General features: G+C 41.3%; 1 protein-coding gene across 1 annotated transcript in view; it reads left to right on the top strand.

The window, feature by feature from the left end:
* Positions 1-15,875, top strand: part of LOC122906984 (protein POLR1D-like) — a 43,314-nt gene extending 27,439 nt beyond the window's left edge. The window contains exon 3 of the mRNA XM_044249513.1: positions 14,113-15,875. Coding sequence (XP_044105448.1) covers positions 14,113-14,380 — 268 coding nt within the window. The 3' untranslated portion in view covers positions 14,381-15,875. The remainder of the gene's footprint in view (positions 1-14,112) is intronic.
* The last annotated feature ends 7,386 nt before the right edge of the window (positions 15,876-23,261 follow it).

Raw genomic sequence — 23,261 nt, forward strand, 5'->3', positions numbered from 1 at the left:
GAGATATCAGTGTCCATTATTTGAGGATCTCTGTTTTAATTATGGTCCTTAGTCAATGGAAATTTCTTTTTAAAATTCGACTTGCAAGTATTTCTATTATGTGACAGTTCAGCTGTGTAGAACTAAAGTTTGCCTTTACAGTTTCTACACACACAACAGAGCTCTAAGACTTAAAAGTTTAGACACAAAGGAAGAATTTAACCTTAAAAATTTAATCTTAAGCATTTTTAAGATTCACTTTAGCCATAACACAGGCTTTAATAAATATGCTGACTCCACAATCCTCCACCGTAGTAGGTTCTACATTCTAGAACCTACTACGGTGGAGGATTGTGGATGATTAGAGTTAGATGTAACTTCAGAATGTACCTCATTCTGTAGAATTGACTCTTAGAACCGTGCATATGGTTTACATAAAATATAAAACAAAGTTAAATAAATAGAAGGAAAAGGCAGTCCTTAAAAATCAAGCAAAACAAAACAAATAGACCTAAAAAGCCATTTAGTGGATGGCTTAGCCGCACATAAAGGAACTCCTTCGGAGCTGAAATCGGACTCTGTACCCAAAAGAACTAACAAGAAATCCTAAACTGTTTTCAGTCATCATATTGTCAACAATACTGATGTTTTTCTGAAATTATCATATAACAGGATAACACAAAGTAAATATTTATTTGCTAAAAATACCCTGATCTCCAGTGTCAAAGAGACACAGATATAAAATCAAAGTAAAAACCTATAATCCTAAATTTGAATTGGAAATATCAGTACAAAACCATGCTAGAGTTTCTCTTAAAAATAAAAAGAAGAAGAAGAAAGATAGGAAGGAAGGAAGGAAAGAAAAAGGAAAGCTTTTTCCAGCTCTGTTCATGGAAAAGTGCTAGAAATGATGACCGCCCACTTGGTAGCAGTGAGTGCCCCTGGCATCCAGATTGCAATATATAAATACCACTTCTCACTAAAAGAAGACCAAGAACCTTAGAAAAATAACTGATTGCAGATCCAAGGCGGTGCCTGGAGTTCATCAGACAGCAAGTTAGAGGTCACAGTCCCCAGACTGCCCTCGCTGCTACTTTTTTTTTTTTTTTTTTAGGATTTTATTTATTTATTTGACACAGAGAGATCACAAGTAGGCAGAGAGGCAGGCAGAGAAAGAGGGGGAAGCTCCCTGCTGAGCAGAGAACCCGATGCAGGGCTTGATCCCAGGACTCTGAGACCATGACCCGAGCCAAAGGCAGAGGCTTAACCCACTGAGCCACCCAGGCGCCCCTCTAGCTTCTTATACCAGCTGCAAATTCAGGAAGTTCCCCAAAGTACCCTCCTCTTCCGTAAGTCACTGACGAATTCATACAATTCACAGAAAGTTATGATACTGACAGTTACAGTTTATTACAAGGAAAGCATACAGATTAAAATCAGCCCCAGTAAAGGCATGAAGGGCATTGTCTGCGAGGATTCTAAATGTGAAACTTCTGTTGTCTCCTCCCTAGAGTCAGGATACATTACCCACGCAGCTTATCAGGGAAGCTCACCCAGGCCTTGGTAGTCAAAGTTTTTTATTGGGATTCCATTACTTAGGCATGATTGATTAATTGCTCACATGGTTGATCTCAATCTCCAGTTTGACATGGACCACATGACCCAAAGCTCCCACCCTAAATCACATGCTTGGGGTTTTTTTGTGGGGGGGGCAGTGGGGAGGAGGCATGGTCAGCTGTTACCCTAAGACCATCAAGTGGGGCCTGACTCATCTTAAGATCTATCCGGAACAAAGACAGGTCTGTCAGATGTAACATTACCTCTGAGAATTGAGATTACCTCCCAGAGGCCAGATCTCTCTATGCGTAAGGCCAAACTCTTCCTACACAGGCAGAAAATGTGTTAAAAGGAGCCAGAAAGTGAGGTCAGAAAGACTCAAGAAACAACCTGAAAGGTCTCCCACTAGATGGGATAATTTGATCCCCAAGAAGAATAAAGTTATCATGAAAACTTAAAATCTATGAAGTCATAATGAAAATCACAAAAGAAGCTTAATGGTCCCTTTTGGAGAATGCTATGGAACCAAATCATTATTTATAAAATTGGCAAATAGAAAAGAAGAATAAAACATTTATTCTGTTCCCTGTACCAATTATACCTCAGAATTACCAAATAATTATTGAAAAAAACTTTGTTGTAGAAGTACATCAGGATGCCTGGGTAGCCTACTCAGTTAAGCCACTGCCTTTGGCTCAGGTCATGATCCCAGGGTCTTGGGATCGAGTCCTGCATCGGGCTCCTTGATCAGAAGGGAGCCTGCTTCTCTCTCCGCCTCTGCCTGCCACTCTGCCTGTGTGCTCACTCTCTCTCTTTGACAAATAAATAAATAAATAAATAAAATCTTCAAAAAGAAAAAAAAAGTACATCTATTAAATGGACAAGGATTACAGAATAAGAGCATCATTTGAATTCTTAGCCACTCAATAAGAAAACAATCTGATTTAAAAATAGACAAAAGATTTGAAGAAACACTTCACTGAAAATGATGTAGGATTGGCCAATCAGCATATGAAGAGATGCTCAAAACACTGGTTACCAGAAAAATGCAAATTAAAACCACAGTTAGTTACCACTATACGGGCACTAAAATATCTAAAATTTAAAAAGACTGACTACCAAATAAGGCTGAGGACATAAAACAATTAGAATCCTCACATATTGTTGGCAGAAATGAAAATTGTACAGCCATTTTGAAAAATAGCTGGCTGTTTCTTATACATAGAGAGTTCTTCTAACCAATTACCAGGGAATTGAAAACTGAAGCCCACACAAAATTCTGCACAGTAATATGTGTAGCACTTTTATTCATGACAGCTCAAAACTGGAAACAACCCAGATGTTCACTAACTGATGACTGGATAAACAAATTGAGGTTCTAGCTGTACATTCAGTGCTACTCCTTAACAAAGAGGAATAGAAGCAGACACAGAGACACCCTGCTAAGGGAAAGAAGCCAGACACAAAACCTTACACAGTGTGAGAGTCTACTTACGTGGTGTTCTAGAAAACCCAGAACTGTAGGGACAGAAAGCAGATCCTTGGTTGCCAGGAAATGGGGACAGAAGGAAGGGATTTACTGCAGAACTCTGTGGGTGACAGAGACAGTTCACATCTTGACTAATGTGATGATTACACAACTTTGTACAGTTGTCAAAACTCTCCACACCTGTTACTTAAAAATGATAAATTCCATTCTGTATGAATTATCCCTTTTAAAATAAAAAGAAAGTCCTCATTTGCAATTCCTAAGGATACACTGGGCCTAGGCAAAGGTCACTGGCCACTAACCCAACCAGATGAGGAGTTGCTGGGGACAGTTCTGGGACAGGTCAGGCTGACCACATCTGAACTCACTGACCCATCTCCATGCCACAAAAAGATGCAGTAGGGAAGAGCACACCACCATTTATGAGATACCCTTGTCAAAGGATTGAACCCAAATCTGATCAGATCTCCAGTTAGAACTACTAGTTCGCAGGAAGTACCGAGGGCGGAGGAACACGTTAACTGACACCACGGGGATGAAATCACAAAAATCCTGTATGTGGGGAACTCTACAGGGCAAACAACCGAGTTTCTTTAACAAACAAATTGCAGGGAAAAGGAGGGGTATCCTATGAATTAATAGATTTGAGGCACATCAAATAAAATGTATACTTTATTTGGATCCTTATCCAAAGTAACTATAAAAAGACATTTAGGAAACAGTTGGGATATTTGATGATATTTAGAAATTAATGTGGGTTTTTTAGGTGTGATAGTGGTTTTGATGTTACTTCATTTTTTAAAGTTATTATCTTTCAGAAGTTCATTCTGATGTATTTATGGATGAAGTGATAGAAAATGAAATAATCCAGTGCGAGTCAATCTGTATGTAATATATGTAATCATCTTAGATTCAATAAAATGCTCTCCTTGTGGAAGGATAGTTATACAGATTTGGTGAGATAGGATGTTTGGAAATATTTGCACGATTCCAATCATGCAGCAGTCAGTGTTAGTTGGATCTGCCCTTACCTTCTTTCTAGTCCCCCTCTCTCCTTTACAGAGTTAAAGGTGCCTCTACTCCGGTGAATTAAATTGGTACAAAGTTGGTTAGGGGCAGGCTGCTTAGGTGTTCAGTGTAAGGCAGGACTGTGACCAGGTTGACCGCAGCCACTGGTCCAATCCAGTACTGTGTGTGAAAGAATCAGTGGAGAGCTAAATCATGAATTCATGGCTTGACCAGGAATAAGAACATGTCAGTCAGGGTTCTTGCTACGTTAGGAGTGTTCAAGGAGATCAGTGGCTTCTAAGCATTTCTCTGGTGGAAGTCATTTATCCTGACAATCTTTCTGCCACTTACTGTCTTAGTAGAACTTTCTGCTAGTGAAAAAACTAGTTGATCAGTGTCATCTCTGTTTCCCCTGGAGAGAGTTACCATGGGCACAGGTCATCTTGCCATTTGTGTGAGTACTGATGTGTGTGTTGGGCTTTATACCAGTAAGGTCAGCAGTTCCATAAAGTTGTCTCTTCCAGTTTTCTACATCTCCCAGCCATAGGGTGTGATGCTTTTCCACATGGTCTATTATGGTAGCAGCTATTCTTTCCCCAGTTCAGTCAGCAGAAGGGAAGAAAAGAAGGAAGGTACCCCCCCCTTCCTCCCACTTAAAGGCACTGCCCAGAGGTTGCCTACACCATTTCTACATATACCCCATTGGTCAGAATTTCATTTCATGTCTTTACCCAGCTCAGATACATGGTCAGGAATTCAGTCTTTTTCCCCCAGGAAGTCATGTGCCAGATGAATATCTGGGTTCTTTTACTGTAGAAGAAAGGAAGAATGGCTATTTGGGGGACAACTGGCAGCTCTTCCCATGAAGGAGGAAGAAGCATATTGAAGAAGGAGTAAGAGATGGCAGGCCAAGTAAAGCATTCCAAACTTAGAAGAGGAGCATCCTGGGAAAACAGGATCTGAAACTTCCAAGTTCCTGTTAGTCTACAGGATAAAAATTCCTGCTGACATGGCTATTTTTCTCAATTGTCTTGTAATGGCAGTCCTCTGACTTTTTGGTTTTAGGGTCCTTTACACACTTAAAAACTATTGACAATGACAAAGAACCTTTTTTATGTGGATTATCAATATTTACTGTATTTGAAATTTAAAGTGAGCAATTTTAAAGGATTTATTTATTAATGTATTTAAAAATAATAAGCCTATTACATGTTAAAGGGAATGATATATATTTTATAAAAAATAACTGTATTTTGGGGAAAAAATACAATGTTAAAGCGATACTCTTTTTAATATTGTAAACCTCCTCATCCCCCCTTATAAAAGACACCTGGGATTTCATGTAAGCCTCTACAACCTGTTGTTTTGATTAAAGTATATGAAGAAAATCCAACTTCACACCAATGTATATTTGGAAAAGGAAGAAGTATTTCAATAGCCTTTCCCGAAAATTTATGGTATTCTTTAATCCTTCATCAAAACTTTGCAAATAACCTCAATGAGTGGTAGTTTCTTAACATTCTTTTTGTTGATGTAGACTCTTCATGTTCTGTTACAATAAAAATCCCTTCATCTACCTTACACTTTGACTGGATCTTCTCCTCATACATGACTTTGTAACATCATGCAATGGTCATCTCAAAAATGCTGGTTCAGGGAGTCATCCTCCAAATGTTAACACATTTCATTATATAATATTAAAGGAATACATTTGTAACTACTACCATTAATCTCATCAGAAAAGCCTTTTAAATGTTGGGAACTTGTCAAGTGCACAGTTTTCCAAAAGTCTAATTTTCTTGCACTTGAAAATTCAAGTTCTATCATTGTCAGTAAAAACTGTGAGTTTTTCTCCTTGAAGTGACAGTCACTTACATCTAAATAACCAGCCAGTTCACTTACTGTTCAAACATTCGCACAGGTCCTCTTCCTGGAGGCAGCTCTTGGTTCAGGACACCCTGACCAATGTGGGCTACGCAAACAGGTCTGACTGAAGGACGGCCATGACTTGCGTCTGCTCCCTGGTGCTGAGACAAAGAACATCTTCCCCATCGTGCTTGTCCTGGGAGGATAACTGGTTTTCCATCTGTTTCAGTGTGCGTGCATGTGTGCGTGCGTGTGTAAATCAATAAAAACTTGTAACTACTAATCCAGTGGTTTCCAAACTTATCTGCACTTTTGAAATCATCTGAGAAGCTCCCAAAATACTAATGTCTCTGTCCCACCATCACTGATTATCAGTTGGGGTGTGGCCTGTGCTTGGGGTTTTAAAAAGATACCCAGGTGATTCTTTTTTTTTTTTTTTTTAAAGATTTTACTTTTTATTTATTTGACAGAGAGAGATCACAAGTAGGCAGAGAGGCAGGCAGAGAGAGAGAGAGAGGAGGAAGCAGGCTCCCCGCTGAGCAGAGAGCCCGATGTGGGACTCGATCCCAGGACCCTGAGATCATGACCTGAGCCGAAGGCAGCGGCTTAACCCACTGAGCCACCCAGGCGCCCCAAAAAGATACCCAGGTGATTCTAAAGTGCACACAAATTTGAAAAACACCGTAACAGTCCCTATGTATTGTAAAGAATGGAAGCAGCCTGCTCTGCAGAATGGAAAGCATTCCCACACCTCTCCCATGGGCAGATGGCTCCACAGCACTTGGGTAGCTGGGCGCTCAGACAGGGGAGTCCCAAGTTCCATCCCCATCAACACATCTTCTGGGACAGATCTTAAAGGAGGAGACAATCTGTTGCTTACTTGTGGGCCACGGTGTGTTTTTCTAAGCATCTAGAAGAACTTTATATTTGCTTTAAAGTTGAAAATAGAATGAGAGTGCCATTTTTTTTCCTCCTCGATAGTCCATGAAAAGATCTCAGTGAGGTAGTTGAACCATTGCCAGAAAGAGATTGCTGAACTAAAGAAAATGCCACAGAATGCCATTTTTTATTTTATAAAGAAAGAGACCATTTGGTGCTCTGTACTTCCGTGGATGTATTTCAGCAAAAGAATCTCTTCAGAAGCTGTTCTTGACAGAGGCCTCAAGGGAGCTGAAGTATGGGCCCATATGACTTCTTTTTCATCAACACAAAGGAATTTATAAGCACAAATTTCAGAAATGCACCCAGCTTCGTTGTCCACAAAGCTGTTTTTATTCTGGTCGCACTCACATCAGCTGACCTGTAGCCCAATTGTAAGTTTGGAGTCTAGCGCTCACAGAACCTCAGACTTATATGTGGAAAGGCTTATATATGGTACGAAAAGTTACAAAGTTTGACAGAAAATGAGTCTTCAGGGGTTTTTTTAACCCAGTTTTAAGGAGAAGGGCCTTTTTGGGTGCTTTCCTGTTTAGTGTTGGTGGTCATTCTGGTGATAAGGGGAAGAATCATCCATGTGGTTCTTCCTTTGTATCTCATCAGCTGTTGGTTATCTCTCAAGTTTTATGCAGGCATTTTTTTTTTTAATTCATTTGACTGAGCGCCAGTAGATATATTAAGAGGCCAGGCTCAGGCAGCAGTAAGGAAGACTCCCTGTCCTGGCCTCCAAGTTGTTCCTCCATCGGTGGATATGGACAAGTGAGCAGGTAAGCACAACGCAGCGTGCTAGAACCGGCAGGCGGGGAAGGAAGGGCTCCCATTTCAGACTGACTCACAGACGAGGCTCTTGGCATAAATTCAGGCACAGGGATGCAAAGCCTTTACTCTACAGCTAAAGAACATGGGCCCCAGCAAGCTAATTGCTGCTGAATGGATCATCGTTTGCTTTCTCATCCCCGGATGAATCCTCCTTGTACCACACCACCTCTCTCCCGTGTGTTACTGTCCGACAGCTGCAGGCTCGTCAGTGCTCCCTGCCCCCAGCTGCCCACAGCTGCCCTCAGCCTTTCAGATCCAGTTATGAAAGTGAGTCAAGAGCCCCGTGTGTGTGATGGAGTCCCGCTCCATCACATCGCCGTGGAAATAATGTGTGCAGCTAAGGGAGCTGGAGGCCAAGACGACGGCGGCCTTGTCATCTCTCTCTGGACACCACTATTCACATACCTGCTTCTGAGCTTTATCCTCACACATACTCTGTTCCTCTTGGTGGTCTGCTACCGACCACAAATATGTAGACAGATAGCCTGGGATTTATCTTCACTGCAGGACCCAGCCTAATGCCCTCCCGACACCATCCTGGATCGGGAAGAAGGAGCAGAGAGAGACAGAGACCCGCTGCGGAATAAGCAGGTGGCCAGTCACCAGAGCAGAGAGGCAAAGAAACCACAGGTGAAGAGCCTGTTGCATGCCTGCTGCCAAGACTGCTCTGCCCAGCACTGGCACCAAGAAGCAGATCTGAACGCCGTGTCAAGTGGAGAGTCACTGACACGGGCAAGGCTAGGACAGAGGCAGAAAGTGTTCTAACTGTGCTTGGTGTGGACATCTGTGAAGTACAACAGGCCTTGGGAAATTATGAATCTTATTTTTGTGGTTAGGGAAACAGAGGCCTAGGGATCGTGGGAACAAGCTTTCACACAGTTCTCCCAACCCGATTTGGGAGGGTGGACCTCAGCATCAGACCCTCTGATCCAATCCTACCAGCTTGGGATCTCAGATACATTGCTTTTCTTCATCTCTTGTCTGCCCATAAAGTGTTGGATGGTTGGAGAAGTGGAACAAGGTGACGTCAGTAACGTGATGGCATGGGACGATTACTTCATGGAAGCCAGTGTCTGCAATTTATCATTCCCACTGGTTAGTGATCATGTACCAATAGCTGATGGGTCATGTTCATGGAACTATTTTAGAATCCAAAAGTGGCAGGTCTGGGGCACCTGGATGGCTCAGTCAGTTAAGCGTCCAACTCTTCGTTTTGGCTCTGGTGACCTCAGGGTCCTGAGATCGAGCCCCATGTCAGGCTCCAAGCTCAGCCAGGTCTGCTTGAGACGCTCTGTCTCTATCTGCCCCTCCCCACCTCTCTCTCTAAAATAAATAACATCTTATTTTTAAAAACTGGCAGGTCTGACTCTGTAGCATGCTAGATATTACTACTTCTATCCTTCAGCAGTAAAGATAAAAACTATTAAAACCAGAAAGAAAAAAATTACATATCTCTTCCTTTTCTGTTCTCTAAGTTTGTTTACAGTCTGCTGTTTTTCCCAAGTCAAATATGATAATTGTAAGGAGGAATTGCCTTATTTTTACACATTATGTTATATCATGTACTCATTCAAAAAGAAAGAGAGAGAGAGAAATGAAAAGCTTACAATCCCAGCCTCAATCAGTCCGCAGGTCTCTCTAATGGCAGATTCTCCAGGAATCTACCTCTCCTGGGGAATGCAGAAGCCTCCACAGCTGGGCTGACAGCTTTGGAAGTGAAGTAAAGCACTTGCCTTTTAAAGTTTACCAGAGTGAGGATGCCAGACCCTATGTCTGACAGTGCTGTCCTCAGTACTCTCCCAGTGCAGCTGTAAGCGGTCTCATTATATTTAGAGTTTTGTATCTGTTTATACTTACATCAGTTCCTTCCACATGAGCTAATATACCTTTCTAAAACCAAAAATAAAAACAGCTGGCCAGGGTGAGGAAGCTGACATTGTGTGGGTCAGAGCTGCAGACAGGGAAGCAGCCACTCCGTCTGGTGGCCTCTTGGGTCCCCAACCCCAGCAGCATGTCTCGGGACATAGCTAGTGATGTTATATAGTAAAGGTACCTTGAGCAGCCCCAGCCTGTGCTCTCACTCTAGGGCCCGGGTTTTACCTCAATGCAGACATGAAAAGCTCTGGAATGGTGCATACCTAAGGCAAGCTTATCATGTCATCTCAAGTCTGGGGGGAAATGGCACCAAGAAAGAGCTGAGAAACAAGACACATCAATGAAATGAGTTTTCTCTTTTTTTCTTTTTAAGATTTTATGTATTTATATATTTATTTATTGCTGGGGAGGTAAAGGAAGAGGGAGAAAGAATCCCAAGCAGACTGCACGCCGAGCACAGAGCCCAATGCAGGGCTCAATCTTACAACCCAAGACCGTGATCCCAGCTGAAATCAAGAATCAGATGCTCAACCAACTGAGCTACCCAGGTGGCCCAGAAATGAATTTTCTTATGGGATGAATGAGAGGAGAGTAATTTTCTAAAGGGTTTAACAGGCAGAATACAAGCAGAGAATTTTAAAACTGGGACAGACTTCGGAAATCACCTACATACCCCAACCCTCAGTGTTCTATTTGAAGAGCATCTACAGGGCTTACACAGTATGAGGAAATGCAAAACTTTTTTTTTAAAACAAATTTATTTATTTATTTGACACAGAGAGAGAAAGCACAAGTAGGGGGAGTAGCAGGCAGTGGGAAAGGGAAAAGCAGGCTCCTGTCTGAGTGGGGAGCCCTATGAGATCATGACCTGAGCCCAAGGCAGATGCTTAATGACTGAGCCACCCAGGCAGCCCACCAAAACTTTTTTTTTTTTTTTTAAGATTTATTTATTAGAGGGAGAGAGTGCACATGTATGCGAGCAGGAGAGGGAGCAAACGGAGAGGATATCCGAAGCCCACTGAGTGCGAGCTCACCACTAGACTCCATCCCAGCAGCCATGAGACCAGAACCTGAGCCAAAACCAAGAATCGGAAGCTTAACCGACTGAGCCACCCAGGTGCCCCAGAGTACCAACACTTTTTCATTTTAACCATTTTTATGAAAATTTCTATAAGAGCTCATTGACTTTTTCCTGATGGCTCAGGTTTTGTTTGTTTTTTATTTTTTTCACTGAGGAACATCAGCTAACCTGCTCTGTTCTTGGTTAGCTGCTTTTCTCAAGTCGTCTGAGTTGCTCTCAAGGAGAAGTCCCTGCTGTATTAACTGATGTGCTATCTATATTATTTTTCATGAAGAGAGTGAATAATAATAATAATAATAATGGTCCACAATCCCTTGTTGAAAACCCTTGAATCCCTCCAAGTTTCTAAGTTGAGATAATTTCACATTTTAGAAAGGTACATCAGCATACCCAGTATGTACTACGAATGCCCCCAGGGGTTTTTGTTCAACACATGATCATTTCTGCCCCCACACATACGCTTATGCTAACTGCGATAAAGACTAGACATAAATAGCCCAGTGTCAGGTTAGGCCAGGTTTTGCTGCCAAACGAGTTTCAGCATCATATAGAGAACTTGATTTTCAAAAGTTTTAATATTTGAATGGTGGATAAGAAACTGTAGCCCCATCGGTAACATGTACTGAAGATTTACCGTGGGCCAGGTCCTGTGCTAAGTGCTGTGTGCATGTCAATAAATCCTCCCACTGGGCCGATATTTCTATTACTCCTGTTTAAAAATGGGGAAAACTGATGCACAGGGGAGTTAAGTAACTTGCCCTTAAAGCTAATGAGGAGAGCCAGGATATAAACCAGAGCTAATGTGTACCAAGTGCTTGTTATATATTAGTATGATTCTAAGCACTCACTCATTTGGTCGGCAAGCATTCCATGAAGATAGTCACTGTTAAGATCCCACATTTAACAGATAAGCGGCAATGGGAAGACTATATAATATGTTCAGGGTTCAATCTGATAGATAGTGTGGCTTCAGAGCATGTATGCTCGGCCAGTACCATGTCGTATGCGTTTATAGCAATGCAACACCCAGCTGTGAGGTTCAGCAAAATAAGTTACCAGCCGAAGGCTAGAGCAGTTCCCTCCCAGCGGATTTCCACAGATGTTGGCAGCTCTGTTAGACTCCTTACGCTGTGATACTTGCGTTGCAGATTTCATAATTTCTCTATATAGACTCATTAACTACTTGTACGTCCATATCTGCTTGCAGCCACCCCTCTACCTCACTGCCCTGCCTTACTTATTACAAGTATACGTAAATACTCACTGTCATTTCAAAAGCATGTCCTGGCATGTTCGGGAGCAGTCACTCTCAGCACCCCCCACCGCCGCCAGGTAAACCAAATTCTCTCCCAGCTGCTCTTGACTCCTCACCTGGAATAGATTCTTAGGCACAACCAACATTAAAAATCCCATCTCTAATGTTAAAAAAGAGATGTTAAGGCCACTTTTCTTGTGGCTTGATTCTAGAAAGTCCTCCCATTCTCTGAACAGCTCTTTCGCTTGCTGTCACCAGGGCAGTCCCCACTCCCCAACTCTCAAGCAGGAACTCCGAGGGTCTCTAGCAGAAGAGCTTTGTTCATCTAGGATGAGCAGATGGTGGGAAAGGTGATCTCCCTTGGAAGAGAGCAAAATAGAGCAGAATTCACCAGGAGTTACCAAAGGTTTTGTTTTGATTATTGTCCCATCTGGTAATCCTTGCCTTTCCTCATATGTCTAATCCAGAGAAGGACTGACCAGTTTCACCAGCACTGAGCTGGCCCACTCCAGGGAAAAGATCGCAGAACGCTTGTGGAGTTGGCTGGACATGGCCTCCCAGAGCCGAGAGACACACGTCGTCCACTTACTCATTCCAACGATTCTGCTCCTGCACTAAGTATGGGGCCACATTTGGCAAAGAGGGGCACTTCTGTCCTACCGGCCAGCCCTGTTATGCTCTTTGGTGACATCAGTGTGCCGTACTCTTCTGAATCTAGGTCTAGTGGTTGCTCTCTCTGGAAGCTAAGTGAAGCCCCATAGGGCTCCCAGGACTTCCACGGTGTAGTGCCCTCACAACATCACAGCTTTGTCACTGCCTTTCTTCTTCACTCCTCATCTCATTCACCATGGCTTCTAAACTCCGGCACTAAAAGAAAAAACAAAAACTCCAGGGTCGCTACCCCCTCTAAGTGTTCCCGCTGCTCCTACTACACTCCACTATCCTGCTCTCTCCATTCCTTTCTCTCCTTGTTCTAGCTCCTTCTCTCCTCACTTCTCCCGGCCTGAGCCCGAAGCACGCTTGCACATCAAGTCCCTACAGCACCTTTGATTCTTCTCAGAGATTTTCTCTGTTCCTAGAAGCACAAGAATTGCTTATTTGCTACAGGAAACATTTTCTCTTCTTTTTCTCCATATTTTACTTCCAGGTTCGATGCCATTTCTGATTGCTTGAGCTGGTCTGACCCCTGTAAGTGCTATGAACCTAATATCTGCTCGCATTTCACTGATAGGGTCCTAGACAATAAAATCGCCCTGGTGGGGGTGCTGCTGGGTTGATTTTGGAGTAGTGTGTGGGATTCTCTTTTTTATCCCAAGTTTGACACAAAAATGGAGATTCTAGAATCCTACATTCATCTTTGCTTAATGCCAGCCACTCTGAGTGACATGATTTGGGGGGGTCAGTATCCTCCTAAAACAGCCCATCGTGTAACAGACAGCCAAAGGTCAAGAGAAATATGCAGGTTCTCATCTGTGTGGGGGGTTTTCTTCCCCGAAATGAAAGCTTTATGCACTTGAAAAAAGAAAAAATAATACTGTAGTATATACATAAGCATGCAAAATAATAATTTAATTAGTTACATCCTGTCTCTTGGGTAAACTTGAATCACCAGCTACTTAAATATATACTACACAGAAACTGACCCAGAGCATGGGCCTCCTTGAAGTACCCCCCCCCAACAGAACACAAACTGAAAGCCTGATATGGAAAGTGAGATTATTTTAAAGATAAAATGTGACTATTGCATTTTCATAGATTCTTTGGATAATTTTTTTCTGCTGTACTGAGCCCCAGCATCCAAGATATGGCAACAGATACTTTTTTTGTTCCTCAGAGAGGGACTTCACTGTCACTCTTTGGTAATTAAAAACAAGCCACGATCAATTTAGCTCAGAAATGCAGATTATAGTCAAATCGGGCATCTATTATTCAGGGAGAAAATAGAAGGAATCCTGTTCTTTCACATTGTGGCCAAGACCTGCACAGGCATAGTGGTGGGAAAGTTAGTCCCAATAAGGAAGAGAGGGGCAGCTAAGGGGCAGATCAGTCGAGCTGGAGAATTCCAAATGTCTCGCCTTTTCCCCCTTGTACTCACAGTTTACACTAGGTGGCATGCAAGGAAAGCTGAACGTATTCAGAAACTTGATTCTGTGGACACAGAATTCTTTGGCAGGAACCCATGACCGGTGGGTGCAGCTCTGGAGCAAATGATTCGGTTTGAGAATGTTCTCTCTTTTTCCTCCCCAGGATGAAGTGTCCTCTCGCTGGTACAAATAAGAGATTTCTGATTAACACAATCAAGAACACGCTGCCATCCCATAAAGAGCAAGACCCTGAGCAAAAAGAGGGCAGCAAGGAACCCTCCAAAAGCCAGAGCCAGAAAGAAGAGAACCGGAAGCAGCACAGAGGCCACCCCTACAAGCCCAGCTTCCAGGCCCGGGGCGCTGGTGGCCACTCCCCGCACAGGAAGCGCGGTGGCCAGGAGAAGTATGAGAAGCGCTCCACCAAGCGATGAGGTGGCCGCAGCCTCCAGCGCTGTCTCCTCTGGGACTGGGGAGTACTGGGGGGATGGGGAGATGTGGGCGAGACTTTGAGGACAGGCCTTGAGCAAGCGCCCAGGAGTGACTTTCATAGTCGGTCCTTGGCTGCGGTGACAAGGAAATGAGTCCAAAGGGACTTGCTCGGAAGGTGTGGGAGCAAGTTTCAGCTCCTTCATTCCCTCTTGTTTGGAAGTTGGTTTCAAAATAAATCTAAGACTAAAAGTTTTCAGACATCGTTACGACTAGTTCCGACTTTTTTTTTTTTTTATGTGTTACAATTGTGATCATTTCTTAGTTTTCCTCAAAAAAATAAAACCCTTGGAAATCCTATATGTTATCTTTTTGGATGATGAAGTTAGAATTCAGAGGTCATCTGGCCAGTAACCCACAGTCAGGAAAACAGGTTAGCCCTCCAAGGGCTAGAAATTTACTATGAAACTCTTTGTTTTGTTTTCCTATAAGTGAGCAATGTAGGAAATTCTCAAACTGGCTTTGAATTTAGTGTTCCATATCAATAACCAGAGGTTGAAAAATTGGCCCTGTTGTTTCCTAGTGCATTCTCAAACTCACTCCTATGGTAGAATGACTTTTCTATATTTAATTTTTGGGGGGAATATGTAAGTTTTAAGTGGTGCTTTTTAAAAAAAAAAAACCCTCAAAAGTTAAAATTAACTGAATTATTTTAGTGCTATGTCTTATTTAGTTCCAGACTATAATACAACTAGTATAGTTTCAGAAATCTTAATTTAAAATAAAAGTGTGTTTACGCCTTTTTCTGTTTTGTTTTGTTTTGTTTTCCCCAATATGGATGTGTCTCTGTTTTAATGTACAATTCCAAACCTTTCAAACCTGTATTCTTCCTTTCAGACTCAGGAAAATGTCACCAAGTACCCTCTTCCCCAGTCCACAAAAGGAAGAAGAATCTGTCTCTCTGTCCCCCCCACCCCGCCCCACTTTTCCAAAGCATCTAAGCTTATGCCTGGCTGCTTCCAGATAATCACTCACCACAGCCTGCTCCCTGCTTCCTGGCAGCCAAGAAAAGTCCTTTCTCAATGTTAGAAAAGAGCACATCCGAAAAGTTAGCTTCGGGGTGTTTATAAGAGAAACTAGAATAGACCAAGGACTGGCTTTGCCCATCAAGCCGCTGGCCACACCCTCAGTCTACTCAGCGCTAAAGCTCAGGAGGGACAAACCCCAGGGTTTCTCACTTGACCCACCGGCCTCCCCACCAAAGACCCCAGGGCCTCATCCTATGACTTTTCAACAACATGGCAACACACTTTGCTTTCAAACATACAAAAAGGAATAATTTGGTTCATAGGACTTCATCCAAATCCATTTATGCATTAGCTTACGCTGTTTGTGCTACATTTGGAACGTTTTGTATTTAAACACTAGAAATAGCATAGAGTCATGAGTTTTTGAAAATTCTTGTTATAATGAAGTAAAATAAAGTTGGATTGTATCAATTGTCTTTGTTCTCCTGTTTAGAGCAAACTGCCAAGTTCATTATTCTATAAAAGAAAATGATTTTAGTGAGTACATTCTAATACTTAAGGGAAACCTCTCTTCCCACTCCTGCTGAACCTTTCTTATTTAATCATGTTCAAGGACGAGTGTTCTGCAGAGTCACTTTGCCTTTAAAAGGAATTGTTCTACTTCTGAGAATTCTCTGAATCTTTAAAACTTTCATCAAGAGCAGCCGTGGTTTCCTGTCTATAAATGTCAAAAGCAAATGATCTGTTCTTTCACCATGTAGACAGTGCACGTTGCTGGAGGTTCCTGGTCCTGAGATCTGACACTCACCGGCCACCTCCCATGGCTGCATTCCCGCGCAGGCCCTGCGGAGAGTTTCCTCGGCCTCCATCCTGTCTGCCTTCCAGCATGAGGGTCTATGGAGCTCCCACAGCCCAGCACAGGCGGTGGAGAAGTTGAATCCGGGGCCCTCACTGGTGGCTTCTCCAGAGGACGTCTTCCTCACCTGGGAACCAGGCTGTTTGCACTGAGTCCCTAATTTAGCAGTAAGTAAAGAGGGAAGTACCGGGTGCTTACGCCTCAGTCTTAGGAACTGCTTCTCATGCTTCCATTAGGAAGCTACAAGACTTGAGCACAAGTGCGACTTAGCAGAATTCATTTTCTGTTTTACCTCATTTCAGAAAGCCTGGTCTCTGAGAAACATGAACCGAAAGCAACGGTCTCAGCTGTGGCCAGTGACCTGACAGGGTTGGTCTTTCCGAATGGCCCACGTGTCATGGCGGAGGGAGCCAGAGTGGGTGGTTTTACTTAGAGCAGACTGAGTACTGAAGAACACTTCCTCAGGTCTGATTCTGGAAGGTGGCTGTGGAGTTTCTGAATTTGCCTGTGCTTTCTCCCCCCCCCCCCCCCCCCGCCGTGGGGTGAGGTGGTACAGATTTGCCTCAGATCTCCTGGTAGAATTTGTCATTCCTTCATGGATTATCCATAGGACTTAGCATGGCACTCATATTTTTATATTTACAGGATTTCTGTCATGGCTAAAGGTCATGTCATTGTCTTTGGATCATAAAGAGTATCTGGTCCATAATCAGTGCTTATTTAATAAACACGACATGAGGTAATTTCCTGATGAAGTGAAGCCTCACATCCCCTTAAGGAGTGTTAAACTTGTAAGTATTCTCGGGGCACCTGGATGGCTCATTGGGTTAAAGCCTCTGCCTTCAGCTCGGGTCATGATCCCAGGGTCCTGGGATCAAGCCCCGCATCAGGCTTTCTGCTCAGCAGAGGCCTGCTTCTCCCCTCTCTCTCTGCCTGTGTCTCTGCCTACTTGTGATATCTCTGTCAAATAAATTAAAAAAAAAAAAAAAACTTGTAAGTATTCTCACCAGGAGGAATAGGTTGGCTATATTGAAACTGTGTGGACAATAATGCTTATTGTGTATCACCTGTGGGCCAAACGTGTTGGGCCTTTTTTCCCCCAGCCTTACTGAGACATAGTTAACTATAACCCTGTGTCAGTTTAAGATGTAAAATGTGATGATTTGATCTAAGTATATATCATGAAATGATTACGATAAGGTGAACTAACACATTACCTCACAGTTGTCCTTTTTCTGTGACTAGTGAAAACATTTAAGATGGGCTTTTACTTGTGTCCAAATAGTCACCTCAACCCTATGAAGAAGGTGTTATTAAGCCCATTTTATAAATAAGGAAATAGGACAGTTTGCCCAAGGTCTTAGAGCTAGGAGGTGACAAGAATGCTGTCTGAAGCCACAGCTGTCTGAATCTACAAACTTATATTCTTTCCAGAACTTTCTGCCAATCCAGGTCCAAATTCAGCTCCTTCAAAACACACGACTGGGATGTCCTGGTGTAGAATGGGTCAAGGATTCCCAACTTAAGAGCATAAAGAACTCATACAACTAATTCACTTTATTGGTTACAATGTACTCCCTGCAAGAAGACTGCACAAGGCTCACCCAAAGAAACGCGGCCTGGGCCAGGGATTCCCTGTGGGCCAGCTTCGACAGCCATCAAAATCCAAGAGGAAAACTCTGAACAATTCTCTGGTTAAATGTTTAAGTGGCAGCTGATGGAATATGGGAGGGAAACTAAGCCCCACGTGAAGGAAAGGTTTTAGGCTACTTCATATTTAGCCTATCCTTCCTTCCATCTGCAAGAAGAGTGAGATTTTGGAGTTAAGAAATTTTAGCATCAAGGCCTTGTTGGTGCCTTATATATTAATATCCTATGACCCACGGAGACCGTGCTGCCACCCACCAACCACCTTGGAAAGGCATGTCAGCAGGTCTTGGAATAAGCCCTGGCCTTGCCTGTGGCTCCATAATGAGGCAGCTAGTTTGCCCACCTTTTCAGGCTTGAAAAGACTGCCAAGAAGCATGCACTCACACCACGCGGACATGTAAAGGCAGAAGCAAATGAGTTAGTCTCCATTAAACTGCCGACACAACATAGTAAGCCGAATTCAAAGGAATTTTATAAACAAGTAATTTTGATCTGGGTTACCGTGCTCTAAATCCCAGCAGGAGGCCCCGGGCATTATCATAAAAAGGCCAATAGTAAACAGATTGGGGAGCATGATTAATAGTTGAGCTCTTCTCCCCTCTATCTAGCCCTGTAACTTTCACTTTTGCTTTTCATGACTTAGGAGAATTCCCGATGTGCAACATGAACTCTGCATATAACATCCTTATGAAATGCCTGTGGGACATTTTCCTCCACCAGGTAGATGTATAAGGCATCCTCAATGGTTGTCCAGCATCCTTCCTAAATGCTTTCTTCTCATTACTTCCCCGGGTGTAGTTCCTTGAGGACGAACTAGTCTAGGCTGCCCAGTTACAAGCCTCTGTTTACTCCAAGTAACAGCCCTGTCAGTCTGATGGATAGTATTTCAAAGCTCAGTGCTGACTTACAAACGAAAAACTGCAAGACTGGTTTTTAATCCTATATCCTACATGAAGAATGAGCCATTCCCTCACTCACTCATTCTAACAATTTTCTAATGAGAGTTAAGCAAACATGACAAGCACGTGCTGGGCCCAGACTGGAACAATCGAACTCCTGGCCTCAGAATCGTCTAAGTCATGTTTATGTCCACCAAATTTAAAGGTAGGGAGTATTTGTGTAGCATGATACTTGCTTCTCAAAAATGTTTTTTGCCCTGCCTCCTGGTATTCCAGCTTTCCATATTTGGGAAGCAACTGGTGGTTGGTCATCAAGACAAAAACAAAACAGATACTTTCATTTTCAATTTTTTTAAAGTCAAAATTTTCCATTTCAAGGAGTCCTAAAAATATGTGTGTATCTAGTGAATCTTAAAAATATGTGTGTGAATCTCAAAAATAAACACAAAAAGGAAATATGTAATATGTAAACAGATAATGTAAAACTATTAGAAATGCACTAAGAACATGATAAAAAATTATGAATAGATGGTATGTTCCCAGAAAATACAAACATCCAATAAGCACATGAAAAGTGTCCAACTTACAGGTTTAAAAAAAATGCAAATTAAAATGATTTTTTTTCTTTTTTTTTTTTCAAAATAGCTGAGTTTGGGTTTTTTTGGTTTGTTTGGTTTTTTTTTTTTTTTTAAGTAATTCTGCTGGGGTGTCTTGGTGGCTCAGTCAGTTAAGCCTCTGCCTTTGGCTCGGGTCATGATCCCAGGGTCCTGGGATGGAGCCCCACATCAGGCTCCTTGCTTAGTGGGGAACCTACTTCTCCCTTTCCCTCTGCCTGCTGCTCCCCCTGCTTGTGCCCTCTCTCTCTTTCTGACAATAAATCTGACAATTTATTTATGAATAAATAAAATTTTTAAAAAAAGAATTTAAAAACAAATTCAGTGGAGAAAGAATCTTTCCAACAAATTGGTCAGGTCTGAAATATTAGATATCAATACATTAAAAAAATCTAAAATTAAAAATATTGACCATATTCAATGTAAATGAGGATGGGGAGCACATACAGCACCCACACACTGATCATGGGAATATGAAATTGTACAACCACTCTGTAAAACAACTTGACATGTTCTTGAAAAGTGAAACATACCCTTACCATATGGTCCAATCATTCCATTATTAGGTATTTTACCCAGGAGAAATGAAGTCATCTGTCCATACCAAGACTTACTCATGAAAGTTCTTAGCAGCTCTGTTTGCATTAGCTAAAAACTAAAAACAACTCAAATGTGAATCAAAAGATAAATATATAATCAAATTATGATAGACCTACACAATGGAATACTACTCAGCAATTAAAGTAAGTCAATATTGATTCACACTAGAACATGAATCACATGGATGAATGAATCTCAAAAATTGTGCTAAGTCAAAGAAGTCAGACCAAAAAAAAAAAAAAAGAGTACATAGTTCTTGCCTCCATTTATATAAAATTATAGAAAATGTAAACACCTATAGTGACAGAAAGCAGATCAGTGCTTTCCTGGGGATAGTGACAGTAAAGTGAGGGACAGATGTATGTGGACAAGACAGAATACAGAAATGTTAGAGGTGATGGATATATTCATTACCTTGACTGTCATGCAGAATTTTCTAACAAGCAGTAAAAATCATATTTAAGCAAAAAAAATCATATTTAAGCAAAATGTTGGCATCTCAGTCCTTAGAATTCCCTGTTAGAAAAATTTTCAGCTATGAAATATCAAAGGAAGTAGTTTGGTATCTGTTTCATTTTAGTTTTTGTCCCCTGATAACATTTTTAAATAGCTATATTGAGGTATAATTGACATATAACAAGCTTCATATACTTAAAGTATAAAACTTTTTAAGTTTTACTTATGTAAACATCTGTAAAATCATTACAACAGTCAAGTTAATGAACGTATCTCTTACCCCTAACACTTCCTCCTTCTTTCTTGTCCAAGTACACCTGTCCCTTGCTTTACTATCACCACCCCCAGGAAACTACCAATCTGAGCTAAACCACCATGAGATTTAAATAAATTCCAGAGTGTCATAATACCAGAAATGTCTAGTTCTTGATAAAAAAATTCCTCATTATACCAAGAACCAGGAAGATGTCAAACTGAAAGGAAAAGACAATCAATAGATGCCAACATCTATGGTGTTAGAACCATCCTAAAGATTTTAAAGTAATCATTATAAAAATACTTCAACAAATCATTTTAAACACTCTCATAACAAATGAAAATATAGAACCCATCTCAACAAAGAAATAGAAGGTATAAATAAAGAACCAAATAGAAAAATACATTAAAATCAAAAAAAGTTGAAAACTTAAGAGATGGACTCTACAGCAGAACAGAGGAGCCAGAAGAAAGAGGCCACTAACTGGAAAATAAAACAATACAAATCACCCAATCCAAGCACCAAAGAGAAAACACTATAGAAAATGAATAGAGCCTCAGGGAATTAATTAATTAATTAATTAATGGAATTTCACAAAGAGAGGAGAAAGATGATAAGGGTGAAAAAGTACTTGAAGAAATAATGGCTGAAAACACCCCAACTGGGCAAAAGATACAAACTTACAGATCCAAGAAGCTGAATGAATCAAAAATAAGAAAACAAAAAAATCCATACCCAGACACATGATAGTCAAACTTCTGAAATCTAAAGACTAATAAAAAACCTTGAAGCAACCGTAGAGAAATAACACCTTCCCTATAAATGTAAAACAATTAATGACAGTGGATTTCTTATCAGAAACTGTGGAGGCCAGAAGTATTTCCACCTATTTCAGATGCTGGGGGAAAAAAAAAAATAAAACAGTCAACCCAGAATCTTATATCCAATAAAAATATCCTTCAGGAATGAAGGGAAAATCAGAGTATTCTCAGAGGGGGGACCAAAAAAAAAAAAAAAAAAACTAAGAGGATCTCTTGCTAGCAGATCTACCCTAAAACAATAACTTGAGTTCTCAAAATAGAAAGGAAATTTTAAAAGAAGGAATATGAACATAAGAACAAGGAATAACATAACAAGTAAACATTGTGGGTAAATACATTACATTTTCTCTCTCCTCTTGAGTTTTCTAAATTATGTGTGATGACTGAAGAAAAAATTTAAATACTGCCTGATGTGGTTCTAAAGGCAAGTGGAGTAAATATTTAAAACAATTATATTATAAACAGATTCTATCCCTGCAGCATACCATTTGTGCATTGAGGGGAAGCTATTTCTCCCCCTCCACCATCATTCCTTTGGGGAAAACTGAAGACAATATATTCTACATTCATCCTAAGCAAATGTCTACATTCATCCTAAGCAAACTGGGTCCAATACACTCAGAAGAAAGAAAGAGGACACCGTATCTGAAAAGAACTATAATTATGTTATAAATGGAGAAAAATGAAGGGATGTAAAGGAGGTAAGGTTATGACACTTCACTGGAACTGGTAAAATAATGATATCAGAAGACTGGTAAATTACATATATACAATGTAAGACCCAGAGCAACTACTAAAAAGGTTATGCAAAAAATATATACTATGTAAATCAAAGTGGCATTTTATTATTTTTTAAAGATTTTGTTTATGTGATAGAGAGTGAGAGAAGGAGAGAGAGAGATTGAGAGAAGGAAAAAGGTAGGGGGAACATCAAAAGGAGAGGAGGAAAAAGGCTCTTCACTGAGCAGGGAGTCCAATGTGGGGCTTGATCCCAGAACCCTAGGATCATGGTCTGAGCCGAAGGCAGGCGCTTAGTTGACTGAGCCACCCAGGCAGCTCCAAAATGGCATTTTTAAAAAAATACTCAAATAACCCACAAAGGGAGGTAGTAAAAAGTAAAGAGAAGGGGCGCCTCAGTGGCTCAGTGGGTTAAAGCCTCTGCCTTCGGCTCAGGTTGTGATCCCAGGGTCCTGGGATCGAGCCCCGCATCGGGCTCTCTGCTCAGCAGGGAGCCTGCTTCCTCCTCCCTCTCTCTCTGCCTGCCTCTCTGCCTACTTGTGATCTCTATCTGTCAAATAAAATAAATAAAATCTTAAAAAAAAAAAGTAAAGAGAAATGAAAAACAGACCAAATGGAAAATGAAAAATCCCGACTTTAGCCCTAACATACAAATACATTATATGGTAGCAAAATCCATTAAATGAAAAACTGGTAAGTTAGGCTTCATCAAAATAAAAAACTTTTATGGCACAAAAGACTGTGTTAAAAGGTTGAAAACACAAGTTAAAAACTAGGAGAAAATATCTGCAAATCACATAGCCAAAAAAAGATTAGTATCCGTATTACATAAAGAATTCTCAAAACTCAAAGGTGGAAAAAGCCTAAACAGTCAAATTAGGAAATGGGCAAATGATATGAACAGACATTTCAAGGAAAGGGACAGACAGATGCCCAGTAAGCACATGAAAAAATGTTCAACATCATTC

This window comes from Neovison vison, chromosome 5 (assembly GCF_020171115.1).
Source record: "Neovison vison isolate M4711 chromosome 5, ASM_NN_V1, whole genome shotgun sequence".
Lineage (NCBI taxonomy): Eukaryota > Metazoa > Chordata > Mammalia > Carnivora > Mustelidae > Neogale > Neogale vison.